Raw genomic sequence first — 13,728 nt, 5'->3', positions numbered from 1 at the left:
TTAGGAAAGGACATTTCCTTGGCCAGTGGCATATCCAGTCACTCCAACTTCTCTGTTAGGATCCAGATGGTTCTGCATTGCAGAGAGAGCAATGTCATTTTAAAAATAGTTGCTTATTTCTTCAGAATTGGAGATTTTCAGAGAGCTTTCCCATCAGTTCTCTGCTGAGACAGGACTGATGGGGTTAGGACACGTGATAGATGACAAAACTTGAAAACTCAGTGGTTTTATTTTTTCCAAATAAGGTGAAACTCTTTCACTTTCAGGAGTCAGGGGCAGACCCTGGTGTCCCCCCATGCCTGGGGTGACCCCAAAGCTACCAGAGTCAGGACAAAGGTCTCCAGGCTCTGGCACCGTTCCCAAGAGTGTGTTTGGCCAGCAACACACAGCATGACTGCAGGCAACACAGCAAGCTTTTGGAATGGGAGCTCCAGGAACAAAGAGAGAAGTGTCTCTCCTGCCACTGCCACTGCACCTGTGGCCCTGCCCAGGAGCCAAAGCAGCAGCAGTGAGACCTCAGGCAGCCCCACAGTGCCCCTGAACTCACAGTGCTAACAAAGGGCTGCCTGTTCCTGCAGCCACGGGCTGGGACTCAGCACGAGTTCCTCTCCAGAGAGGTGGAATTCTCCAGCCCCTCTGGAGCAGCAGGTGGCTTGTCCAGCGTGGAGCTGCTCAGTCCTGCTGACCAGATGCAATGTGCTGGCAACTGGAACACTGACTCTGGAGATACTTTGGCTTCACTTTAAAGTTTTTCTGAGCTGAGCCTTCAGCAAACATCTGGCTGCTGTTAGATGGCAGCAGCAGGACAGAGGAGCCTGCAGAGACACCCCTGAGGGTCCCTGCTCCAGAGCTGCCAGGGCACTGGCCCGGGGACAGCGGCGTGTCCGAGCTGTACCACCAGAGGCCTGACACTGTGGAGCTGAAGGGGCTGTTGTTGTTGTTATTCTCACTTGTTTAAAGAGAAGATTAAAGGAAAATAATTGCTTGATTTGCAAAGTATGCAACAGTAATTTGATTCCTGGTCACTTTGGATGTCATGGACCAGAATTCTGAAGGAAACTCAAGGAAATACACAGAGTGCTGTGACCCAAGTGTGGCTCAGGCCAAAGCAATGGGTACAGAGCTCCTGGCACAGGTGGGGATGTGCCAGGGTGGGAGGCTGGTTAGGGACTGTCAGGATACAAAGGGGAGGAGGCCAAGCTCTACCTCTGCACCAAGGACTCCTCTGTGTACCAGGTGTCAAGGAGGACACACCACAGACGTTTTATCAGGGATAAAGGAGGTGAAAACTTCCTCAAGTCACCAGAAAGCAGGAACCAGCCCCAATCAGCCAAGGTGACAGGTCCCATATTCCTTCACCAAAGCCAGAAACTGTCCACCTGATTCTTGACTTGGCTTCCCAGAACCAGTCACTGCTGCTCTCCAGGAAATTCCACTGCCAAGAGGCAAGCGGAGAAGTGCAGGTGAGGGACACAAATTCCAGCTTGGATCACTTGCACTGAGCACTCCCCCTCCTCTACCCTGCAAACACCAGCTGGTGTGAGGAGGCAGAGTACTCAGTGCTGGGAAAGGCACACATTCCTCCCCGTGCCTGCTCTGAATCCGGGGGATCCACAGTAAACACTCACTCATTCCCAACACTCCCACCACAAGACTTTCTAGGAGAGAGACACTGCAACAGCTGAGCTGCAGAGCACAGAAAGCAGCAAGGCAAAAGCCAGTTAAAAAACCCAAAACAAGCAACAAACCCCCACACAATCCAACTCACTGTTTGCAGCTTGTCCCGGTTCTCCAGCAGGAGCTTTTCCGTGCGCCTGTAAGCCTGAGCCACCAGGACTTTGGCTTCCTGGGAGAGACAAGAGAGGGATTTGGGGTGTTGTAGGTGGCAACACACACCCTGTGTGGCCAAACAAGGAGAGCACTGAAGGGTGGGATCTTCAAACTGAGCCAGGCAGAACGTGGTTGCCATTAACAGAAAGTATGGATAAACTGGAAAAAGCCCAAGGAATGCTGGTGATAAGGTGCAGTGAACTCCTGCCCCAGCACAGCTCTTCAGGGCAGTCCCAGCTGATGGGAAATGCAGAAAAAGGCTGTCCAGGAGCTAAAGGTGCAGCTCAGCACAAATCCCAGGGAAGCACAACCAGTGCTTCAAACAAGAGCTTTTTTGCTTTCAGCTTTTTGACTTTTCAACTAAAACAATGGGGGTTTTCCCAGCAATGAAGCCAAATTTCCTGTGAAAACAGGCTGATTTGCAGTCAGTTCAACCATCATTTTGGTTAGATCTGATCTAGGAAGTGCAGACATTTACACTGTGCAGCTGAGACTGTAAGACACCGATTTCTTGCCATCTGAACATTGCACTGCACAGGTTACTGGGCTGAACTCACATCCAGGTGGGACTCTGCCTGTTCCTGAGGCCTCACAGCACAGCCCCCACACAGCCACGCCACAGCCAAGTGTTTGGGTGTGAATCACTGCATTATTTCACTGAATGCAGAAAGCAGAGGACAGAGGGAAGCACTTCAGCAGGGGTGCCTTACGTGGTCCATCATTTGCTGGAGGCCCTGGCTGAAGGGGCGCCGGCCGATCCCGGCGGGGCTGTCCCGGTCTGGGAAGGAGAGTTGCCCGATGCTGGGCACCATCCCATACTGCTTCACCATGGAGTAGGCAATCTTGGTCACCTTCTTCAGGTCATCCTGAGCTCCTGGGCAGGACACAGACACACACAGTGCTCTCCAGGTCACAGCTGAGTGCAGGAGGAGCACATCCTGCACAAACACACCTTCAGCCAGTGAAGAGAGCAGAGGACCCCCCAGAGCCCACTCCACCTGCTGAGGGACCTTCCTGCACATACCCCAGAACCCTTGTGTGACAGGGAGTGACCCTGCTGGTGACCAGCTCACCTGGAGTGCTGACCTGCCACTGCCCTTTAGGCAATCTGGTCTATGGAAGGTGTCCCTGTGCCCACGGCAGGGGGCAAAACGAGATGAGCTTTAAGGCCCCCTCTGACCCAAACCATTCCATGATTCTACTTGGACGTAACTAGATGGAAACAGCACAGAAAGCTCTATGTCTTCTCAAGAGCCTCACCAGTAACTGCACCTGCAGCTTGGGCTTTGGAACAAGTCTGAGACAACACAGAGACAACCACCACTGAGACCTCCCTGCTCAGGAACACAACACACCACTTGGCATCTCTTCTTCCCAGTGCAGGAAACTTCAGTCCCGTGCCCAGACCACCCTGGACCTCCACATGCCCTTGTCAGGCTGTGGCTCCTCACCTGTGGTGACCTTGTTGAAGGTGATGGCCTCGGCCACTCTGCCCCCCAGTGCCATGCACATCCTCTCCAGCAGCTGCTCCTTGGTGAACAGGTACTGCTCCCTGGGCAGGATCTGGGCAAACCCCAGCGCCGCGTTCGTCCGAGGGGCGATGGACACCTGTGGAGAGAAAGAAAGACTCCTGAGTTGAGAAAAAGGGATTTTAGAAGAATAGGCAAGTTCTGGGGCCTGCCAGTAGGTGCAGGTTCAGTTCTGTGAGAAAAAGACTAACAACTAGCAAAACCAAAGGAGATAAGAAGGCTTTTGGGTCGTTCTGCTCATGGCAATGGAATGTTGGGGAGATAACGTGGTCATGGCAATGGTGAACATTTGTCTGAAAGTGTCAACCAATTAAAGCTGTGATGAGTTTTATGGACACTGTGATTCAACCTATGGGATGAAGCTATAGGTGGGAATTAGGAAGAGATACATTATGTAAGGGGTAGTCAGAGCTTAACTTTTTTCTTTTATCCTGTACTTTTCTTTTCTCCATGGAGTTATTTTAATAAACTGTCTTTGAGTGTGACACCTGTAAGCTGTGGCCTCATTAATCTTTTCTTGCCATCAGGAGTTACTGCCCAACTCACACATTTGAACTACCACAGACACCTGGAAGGCAGAGCAGCTCCCTCAGCCCAGGGCACAGCAGAGCTCCCCACTGCAGCACCACGGGCAGGCAGGCTCTGCACTCCAGGGAAGCTTGTCCACAGCTATGGACAGACTGCCCTGCAGAGACACAGCCAAGGACCACACTGTGTCCCCACTGCTCTGCATTCACACACTTTCTGCTCAAGAATAAAAGGGAAATTATCCTTATGAGCAAGCCAGAGAAATCCTGAGATTTAGGAGTTGCTTTGGAGCCTGTAAGCCAAACAGGGTTCACTGATTCTGCTCCAGAACCCCCGAGACTACCTGCAGAAACACTTGACATATTCAGAAAAATAATAACCATTTCCCCCACCCATTAAATGAGAGTAATTAACACCAGTCCTGCTTATACAATGGGTCATTCAGAGTGAATGCACTGCTGGTAGGGAGCCAAGGAGCTGTCACCCTTGTCATTCCACTCCCCACCTCCCTCCAGTGCCCCAGCTTTTGGAGATGGGCATGGACCACATCCCTGGGGTGCCAAACAGGCCTTTCCCTGCAGAGAAGGGCTGCAGGCAGAGAACCTCCCAGTCTGAAAAACACAGCTCTCCATCAATACCAGAGCAATTCCTGCACTGGGAGCTTTGCTGGCTGCAAGTGCTGGGAAAGGGATCATATATGGAGCAGACTAGAAGTGCATGACTGAGCAGCAGCACCAGGAGACTCAGTTGCTTCTAATTTTTAATTGCAAGGCTTCTCCTAGAGCTGGTTAATCAGCTTTGCACAGCACTATAATCAATGAAGGCAAACCATGGATTTCTCTACAGCAAAATTCAGGGGCATGGTTTGTAGAATCACAGAATCATTAAGGATGGAAATGTCCTCCAAGATCATCAAGCCCAACCTCTGACTGAATCCCACCAGCTCACTAAATGTGAAGTTGTGAGGTGCCACATCTACTTCTAGGGATGGTGACTTCAACACTTCCCTGGGGAGCCTGTTCCAATGTTCAACCACCCTTTCAGTGAAGAAATTATTCCTAATATCCAGCCCAAACCTCTCCTGGCTTAGTGCTGGGTTAATGGTCACTCTCCCACCCAAACTGATTCCGTGATTCTCTACTTGCCATTTATTTTGCTGCAGTAACACAGCAGAATTCCACACAAGCCCCACAAAGGGCAGGGGAAGCCCTCAGGACTCCCCACCCTCCCAGGGAGAGGCTCATCACCCCCTCCTGGCAGGGGAGGTACCTTCATCACGGCCTCGGTGTGCTCCAGCAGCCACCCAACCAGCGCGTGCCCCGACTCGTGGAACGCCACGACCTTCCTCTCCTCTGGGGACAAGATCTTACTTCTTTTGGCAGTGCCTGCAGGACACAGAGCAGCATTGGATAAGGTATCAGCAACAGGTGTGGTCAGTGGGGCACAACCTTGTCCAGCTCAGTGCACAAACTCACACTATCTGCTGCTGAAGAGTTTGTGCTGCACTCAGCGAGGGAGAGGCAGCAAAACTCCTCCAGTTTCAGGCTTGGAAGGGGTGCTGCCCATCCCCAAAGTGGAAAGCAATCCATGCCTGGAATTGCTTGAAAACACTGGCAGAAACTTTCCCCCCTTCTCCTCCTTACAACAAACTTAATCATTAGCTAAATGATTTGACATTTGATTTGATCACAGCTCAAGAAGGTGAAGCTCTGTCCTGTTCCCAAGGCCCAATCTGCAACAAGAGAGCTTACTCTTTTTTTCTGGAAAAAAAAAACACAAAAAAACCCCAACAACAAAACCCAAAATGAGTCTCACACTGGTTTTTCTGTCTTCAGTCCCTTAGGCAGAAGATAAGAGAAATGTTGTGTTATATACACAAAGTCCCAGTTGGGAAAATTGTGCATTAAGAGTGTTCAAATGAGCAAAAGACCAAGAGTGGATACAGAAATCCTTCCCCAGAGCCTGGAAATGTCTCTGATTACACATGGCATGTTCTTTATGAGCTTATTCCCAGGCTCCTGAGGATGAGCAAATGAAGCCATACCTCACACTTAATCCTTCCTCCAGAAAGGTGATTTCTGAAAGTGTCTATTTTCCAACTCGGCAGATCAAGTCCAAAAAGGATTAAAAAAAGGAAAGGTCAATGGAAGTAGAACTCCTATCATGTAATACAAATAAGTACAGAACACACAGCATGTCAGGCACTCATTACAGCTCAGAATGCTGGATGTAAAAACATCCCAGGACTTCCAGGCCAGTGTCCCCACACAGAGCCTGGAGCAGAGGAGGGCAGGCAGGAGCAGCATTGTACCAGGCTTGCTTCATGCCTTGGAAAACAATATCCTATTAACATGAATTTTTAAACGAAGTCAAGGGCTTTATTAAACAGGGAAACAGCAAAATTAGTGTGGCAGATCTTGTAAAAGGACTGCTCAGGGACCCTGGAAGCTGCTGTGCCCTGCAAGGCATGATGGAACAGCAGATTAGTTGCTACTGCCTTGATGTGCATCACTCAGTCCCCACCCTGCCTTCAGCAGTGTGTCAGTGTGGCCCTGTATGGCTCCTTCCACACAGAGATCCATCTATATTCTCCTAAATATATATATACACACACTTAAGAAGTTCTGGAAGCATTCCCTGTCAGCCCACTGAGGGAGGGACTGGGAGGGACTGTGTTCTTCACAACAGCACACACTGTGCCCACCAACATTATTGCTTTCCTACATAAAGTAATCTCCAGGCAGGAAAGTTCCCTGAAAGCCTGTACTTATCACATTTATGAGACAAAGCACCCAGGAAACAACTCTGGTGCATCTTTGCTGGTCTTACACAAACCCCTCCAAGAAAACAGGCTCCATCCTCTAAAGCCTCTCTGTGCTCTGCAGGTTCCTTCCCTCGCTCCCACGAGACCTGACTGACTGCCTTCTGTTCCCAAACTAAAACACAATGGGAACTACCACAGAGAGAAGTTCTTGCTCCTCCCTTACAGCAACACAAAGCTTTAATTCTGACAGGGCCTCTGGACTTGCAAAGCTCCCTTTTGATTCCACCCCGCTGTTATTAAAACCAGAAGCTCCTAATGGAAAGCACAGTAATATCTTCTTTCTTTCAAGAAAAGCTTTTATAGGAACTGAAATGACCTCTGGATTGTGAAACCCAGAAGCATTCCTATGACATGGCAAGGGTATACTTAACACAGGGGCCTGGGGGGTTGTTTGGGGTCTTTTAGACTCAGTCTACAAAAAACAGCCAGTGCTGGTAACATGAGAGAATCTGATTAAGCAACAAAAAGACTCTGTGGCCTCTTACACACCCCAGAGCCTGAACAAGGCTGGGCAGCTCGAGCCTGCCAAAGCCCATGTCCTGCAATGCCCCACCACAAGAACCCCAGGGCTCCCTTCTGCTGCCATCCCCTCTGGCCTTCCCTGCTCTTTGTTTTATCCTCTGAGTCTGGGGAACTAAGGCAAGGCTGGAATTCAGAAAGAAAAGCCAAGTGAATCCCTACAAGTCTGCTGCTTTCACTCCTGCAGATGGGAAAGTAAAGTACATCCTTACTGGAGAATGTGGTGCCAGGACAAGGGGGAATGGCTTCCAACTGAATGGGGGGAGGTTTAGATGGGATACTGGGAAAAAATGGGTGGGCAGGCCCTGGCACAGGTTGGGCAGAGCAGCTGTGGCTGCCCCATCCCTGGAAGTGCCCAAGGCCAGGCTGGACAGGGCTTGGAGCAACCTGGGATAGTGGAAGGTGTCCCTGTCCAGGGCAGGGGGTGTGACTGGATGAACTTTGAGGTCCCTCCCAACCCAAACCATTCCATGATCTTTGCTGTGGCTGATGAGACTTTCTGCGTTACAACTCCAGTTGTCTCCCTGTTCACTCCTGGGAGCTGCTGAGGACAGTTTGGGATTTATGTTTTTACCTAAAGCACTTTCACAGGTTTTGTTTTCAGAGACAGGTGAAACTGTCAGGAACTGCCTCAAACCCCAAGGAATTCTTTAGGCATTTTCTGACAAAGCAAACGCTCAGGCCTCAATTCCAGACCAGGAAAGAAGGGACCCAGGACAAACATCCTGCTCCACATGCTCCACTAAGAAAGCACAGAAGGGCAGTCTGTGTGCCTGGCTCCCCCCAGGGATGACACCACAGCCTGGAAGCAGCTCAGTGGCTGATTATGCAAACCACAGCTTGTCTCCAGGGCAGTTCAGCCCCAAACCCACCACACTTGAATCCCTCAGGTGAAGTCAAGAGTTCTGGGAACTCTTTTCCCCTTCCTACAATACACTGCCACAGGGAAATCTCCAGAGGTTCCTCTCCTGGCAATGGCACAAGCGGCAGGGAAAGGCCACAGGATGTTCTCAGAGGGAGAACAGTGCTCCACTGTCTGGCAGTTTATTCATCAAAGCCTGGGCTTGGAGGGCAGAAAGAAAAATCTCTGATTTCTTGCTGTTGAGGATGCAAAGCCTATTTGCTATTCATGTGTATGTGCAGGTGTCCAGAGCAGCAAGAGAAGCCCAGAGATACTGCCACTCTTTTTGTCTTAAAAAAATAACAACCCACACAAAATCCCAACCTTTTAAACTGAAAAAGCCACACAGATTTGAATTCCCCTCCCTATTATTTTGTCACTGGCCATTTTCCCCAAGCTACAGGTTCAGGCTCCTGCAGATTCAGGAAGATGGATCCACATGGGGTCTTTTTTGGAGAAATTCCTGTGACTGGTGTTGAAGATCTTCAGGCCAAGCCACAGTTAGGATCCATTGGCCTTTCTGGAATGTAACCCCCTCCCCTGAGCCTTCTCTCGAGTGGAACAGACTTGAGGCAACAACAGAAATGCTGCAGCACTGGCACAGGTTGGGCAGAGCAGCTGTGGCTGCCCCATCCCTGGGAGTGTCCAAGGCCAGGTTGGACAGGGCTTGGAGCAACCTGGGACAGTGGGAGGTGTCCCTGCCCATGGCAGGGGGTGGGATGAGATGATCTCTGAGGTCTTTCCAACCCAAGCCATTCCATGGCTCTGTGGAAGGGCTGGATCTCTCACCTGCAATGACTCTCTCCACGGCATACTCGAAGTTGGAGGTGTCGATGGATTTGTGCCCCTCCCTGGCAGCGTGAAGAGCAGCCTCGTTGCAGATATTCGCTATGTCAGCTCCTGCAGACACGAGTTCACAGGAGTTACACGGGCCCTGTGTGTGACACACACTCAGAGGACAGAACAGGCAAGAACAGATCTGGAGAAGGGCCGAAGGAAGCCAAACAGCCTGTGCTTTTTGTTCCTTGGGAACAGAGAACAACCCTGGTCTTTGGTGTTTATGTTGGATTTGAACAATACAACTGCCTTGGCAAGGAATGCTGATACCACACAGAGCTCAGCAATCCAGGAGCAGGCTGAGGCCAAGGCTGGCTCGCAGGGACAGGGATGGTGTGGGCAGTGGGCTGGCACAGGCTGCTGCTCTGCTCAGCCTCAGAGCCAAGAGAAGGAACATCTGTTCCCAGTTTGTGTGGGTGGGTTTGGTGGTGGGGGGCTGCTGGGAGAAGGCACGGAGAGGCAGAGTGCAGGGGCCTGTGAGAGGGGAAACCCAGGAAGGATATTCCAGGAACTCCACATAAACAGGAACTCTGGAGTCCCTTGCTCAGCACTGTTTCAAGATCCCAGAGACCCACCCTGGAAGCAGGCTCTGTGCAGGAGCCAGGCAGAGCTGTCCAATTTCTATTCTGACCAGCAAAGTAATTCCTACGAATTCCTCCCATCGCTCTCCTGGTAACATAAATCAATTTAACAGCATGAAGCTGAGTCAGGGGAGGTTTGGGCTGGATATCAAGAAAGGGGTTTTCAACTGAAGGGTGGTCGGGCACTGAACAGGCTCCCCAGGGCAGTGGTCACACCCCCAAGCCTGTCTTGAGTTCAAGGAGCATTTGGACAATGGTCTCAGAGACAGGGTGGGTTTTGGGGGGCTTTCTCTGCAGGGCCAGGAGTTGGACTCAATCCTGATGGGTCCCTTCCAACTCAGCATATTATGAACAGCCTTCTCCCCTGAAGTGCAACACCTCATCCTCAACAACAGCTTGGACTGGAGCACGAGGCTCCACCCCTCAGGAATTAGGAACCTGGGGATTACAAAAGTGCATTTTCCCTACCCCCCCCACCCTGCTAGTCCAAGTAATTTGAGAAGATTGAAAATAGTCATGAACAACTGCTCATCTGAGCTCACCAGGGAGCTGCTCAGGCTCCCATTACTCCCACAGAAATGGAGGACAAAAAGCCCCTTTAGACCAAACCACCCTTTAAAGCCACACCCCGCTGGGGCAGGGGCAGGGGTAGCAATCCCAAGGCCATGGCCCTACCACTGAAGCCTGGGGTGAGCTCAGCCAGGTGCTGCGAGTAGAAACTGCCGTCCTGGATCAGCTTCAGGCCCTTCAGGTGCTGCTCAAAGATCTCCTTTCTCTCCTGTAAAGAACACACAACGCCTGAGCCCAGGCAGGGAGTCACAGCACGGCAACTTCCAACACGCTGTCCATGCAGGGAGCAGGGCTGTGGCAGGGACGGTGACAGAGCCAGCAGAGGGCAGGGCTGTCTTTGCAGCGCTCTCGTGCTCCAGGAGCCCTGATAAACACCCAGCTCTCAAATTCCCAGCAGATGCAGGAGGCTCTGCCTGAGTCACTGCTTTCTCTCTCAGGGCCATTCTCCCCTCTCCACTTTCACTCTGATCTGTCTCAACTTTTCCCTCACCGTAAAAGCTCTTGCAGGAAGGAGCAGTGACTGCCTCAACCTGCTCCTGCACAGACCACAAGCTGCAAACCCCATGCACAGCTCCTCATTTCCCAGACGGAGGTGGGGGTGAGATGCCTGGCAAGCAGCCACAGAGTGACTCATTCAGCTGGGCCAGGAGATCCTGACTCAAACAATGGGCTCACTTGCCAGGGTTTTTCCCCTTCCTCCTTCAGGGCAGCTGCACAGACCAGGCTTCCGGGGCCAGATTCTATCAGGCATTTAAGGTATTTTCACTGAAAGCTCTGCAGAGAACAGTGAAGCACAGATGGGAGAGGAAGAGCCTGTGCTGGCAGAGCACACAGATGCTCTCTGCAGCTGAGCCTGTTCCCAGAACTCTGCTACAAATGTCAACAGAGTGGACATGGAAGACTCTTAGTAAAGGGATTTAAAAAGCATGCAGAAGGGGAAAGACATTTAACAGGCTGCCTAAAGGAAAACAGGAGCCTGACAAGGATAGGGAGGGCCATAAACCTACAGAACAAATGGTGCTCAAGGCATATGACAACTTAAACTCTCACAGCAGCCAATTGCCAATTAGGTGCTTCCCAATTTCCTGGAGAGAAGACACAAACACAGTTCTGCATCTGCATGGCAAAGGGAACCTCAAGAAGAATTAAAGCCAAGCCATACCAGAGCAGAGACAGTGAGCTGTCACTTCAGAGAAACAGGCAACCAATTAGCATGACAAACCCTTGATTTAGAGCACAGAGACCAGAATAAAGGCAAACAAGCTCAACATCTCCATCTCCTCCAAGCTCAGCCTTTGCCAGGTCGGTGAGTCACAGCAAGGGCTGGGGCACCTCAGTCACAGTCGCAGGAAGGACAGGGCAGATGGCGGGACATACCTGGAGTGTTGGGAGGTCAATGAAGATGTGCCTGTCCAGCCTGCCAGGTCTCATCAGAGCGTTGTCCAGGACGTCGGCGCGGTTGGTGGAGGCCAACACGATGACGTGATCCGTGGTGCCCATCCCTGCCACAGCCAAGCACAACCACAGGGAAGGGTTTTGGCCACCTCAGGCACACAGTGGGCTGGGCAGGCCAGAGGCAGAGCTTGCACAGCTTTAGCACAAAGCTGGAGGGTGTTCACAGCATCCTCTGGGGCAGCTGGGGCTAGGACTGCCTCCATCAGCTCAGAGCAAAGACAAGAAGGAACTTCCCAGGCCACCCAGGCCAGTCTCTGGCCATCAGGGATACTCAGAAATGCCCTTTTCCTTTCCTTATTGAACCCTGGCTTCAAAGTTCTCTTTGCCTCTCCTTTTTGTCACATTTGGGAACTGCCCCAGCCAGGACCCAGAACTGAATCTCTCTGTTCTGAGGAGTTCACAGATGCCTTCTCACCCCCGGGTTAAGTCATTTCCTCCTCTAGCTCCAGGTTGTACAGGCAGCATTTCCTGGCTGAAACAGCCTTTCCTTCTCATGGAAAGCCCTTTCAGGTTTTATTTACTTTCAGCCTTCAGTCACAGACAGGCCACCAGGATCACCAGGGGAGGGACAGGCTTTCCTTTGACCTGCTCAGGTTAAAGCAGAGAGGACACAGCTCTGCCACTCAGCCAGGGGCCTGTTACAGCACGATCTGATCTTTGTTTATTCACTCCTCTCTTACTCTGTACAGACACCCAGGGCACTGCACAGACCAGCCCTGCAGAACCTGCACCACAGACACAAACACAGCCCAAGAGCTCTGCAGTGACTATCAGCACAGAACTTGGTCAAGCCACAGTCAGAGCAGGTTTTGCCTCCAGGTCTTAGAGAAGGGAGCATCAGGATTTACAGGCTGCCTGAGAGCAGCCTCAGTGGAGGCATCAAAGGCAGACAGTGCTCCCTGGGAAGGCAGAGCACCAGCAGCTGCAGGGCAGAGGGGAAGGCGTTGTGCTGCTGGGTGGGGAGCCAGAGCTCACGTTGAATCACTGCCCCACACTGTTATTTATTACATTCCACCAGGTGCCCACAGGCCCCTGGGTGTGAGTCACCTGCTTCCAGCACATTCCCCAGCCCTGGCACAAGCAGCCTTCCCAGGGAAAGGACATGACAGTCCCATGTGCTTCCCTCCCTGCCAAGTCCCACGCTGTGGAGAGGCAGCTCTGTGCATGTAAGCTGGGCTGCCTTCAGCTCTCAGCTCTGCCAGAGCAGCTGCCAAATGTGTCAGTGTGCAGAGCACAGGCCCAGGCTGCAGGTGAGGCAGGGCCTGGCTGTGCCACAGCAGACCCTGAGCTCCCTCTCTGCAGGCCCTGCCTGAACAAGCTGCTGGAGAGGATGAAGCCAAGCATCCTTGAGATGTGTATCCCACTGCACTCTGGAGTAGGATAAACAAGCAGAGCCTGGCAGGCACTCCAGGAATGGCAGACTTTATTCCACGGCAGGATTAGACAGCCCAGTGCATTATCTGCCTTGCAGCTGGGGAGACTCTCTTAAAACAGGCCTGGCTGTTAGAAGAAATTGAAAACCAGGAGCACTGAGAGTGCTCTCCTCACATCAGCTTCTGCCCCACTTGCTCCCAAACCTGAGTGCCAGCAGGGAGAAACACTGCTCCAAGAAATCCACAACCACAGCCTCTGATTCGTGTCGCTGTTCCCCGTGCAACATCACCTGGCATATCACAGGCAAAGGCCAGCCAAAGGAACAGGCTACAAAAACCAACACCTCATCACATCAACAAGTGAGGAACAGCACTGAGAATGCAGCCTGAAGAGAGACTTCCTGCAAGGGTCACAAATGAACCACCTCAGAAGGGAAAGGGAAAAAGAGGTCCACTTGAGCTGCAAGTGCTCTGCTCCCCAGTGACCAGCACACTGCTTGGAGGGCACCTCACCTGCAGTGTCACACTGTGTCACCCTCCAGCCCTTTGTCCAAAAGCCCTTGAATGTCACCTGGGAGCAGCAGCCCTGAAATGGGGCCCCTTCCCAAGGGAAGCCTGGGGGCTGCACATGGCACAGCTCGGGACAGGTCCTTTCAGAGGGCTCCAGGTGAAGAGCTGCTACCAGAAGCTGTTCTGCACTTCATTCACACCCCCAGCTCAGCCAGTGGCTGCCAAAGCTCCTCTCAAAGCGTGCAGAACAGAGCAGAGATTTGGGTCACAT

At 51.8% G+C, this 13,728-nt stretch overlaps 1 protein-coding gene across 1 annotated transcript in view; it reads right to left on the bottom strand.

The window, feature by feature from the left end:
• Positions 1 to 13,728, bottom strand: part of SPG7 (SPG7 matrix AAA peptidase subunit, paraplegin) — a 30,512-nt gene that overhangs the window by 1,178 nt on the left and 15,606 nt on the right. Inside the window, exons 10-16 of the mRNA XM_071567906.1 lie at positions 11,497 to 11,621; positions 10,225 to 10,327; positions 8,921 to 9,031; positions 5,157 to 5,272; positions 3,282 to 3,438; positions 2,541 to 2,704; positions 1,769 to 1,846 (exon numbers count right to left, since the gene is read on the bottom strand). Coding sequence (XP_071424007.1) covers positions 1,769 to 1,846; positions 2,541 to 2,704; positions 3,282 to 3,438; positions 5,157 to 5,272; positions 8,921 to 9,031; positions 10,225 to 10,327; positions 11,497 to 11,621 — 854 coding nt within the window. The remainder of the gene's footprint in view (positions 1 to 1,768; positions 1,847 to 2,540; positions 2,705 to 3,281; positions 3,439 to 5,156; positions 5,273 to 8,920; positions 9,032 to 10,224; positions 10,328 to 11,496; positions 11,622 to 13,728) is intronic.

The sequence above is a fragment of the Pithys albifrons genome, chromosome 12 (genome assembly GCF_047495875.1).
Source record: "Pithys albifrons albifrons isolate INPA30051 chromosome 12, PitAlb_v1, whole genome shotgun sequence".
In the NCBI taxonomy this organism is placed as follows: Eukaryota; Metazoa; Chordata; class Aves; order Passeriformes; family Thamnophilidae; genus Pithys; species Pithys albifrons.
Note: the sequence above shows the minus strand (reverse complement) of the source record. Positions and strands in the feature narration are given on the sequence as shown.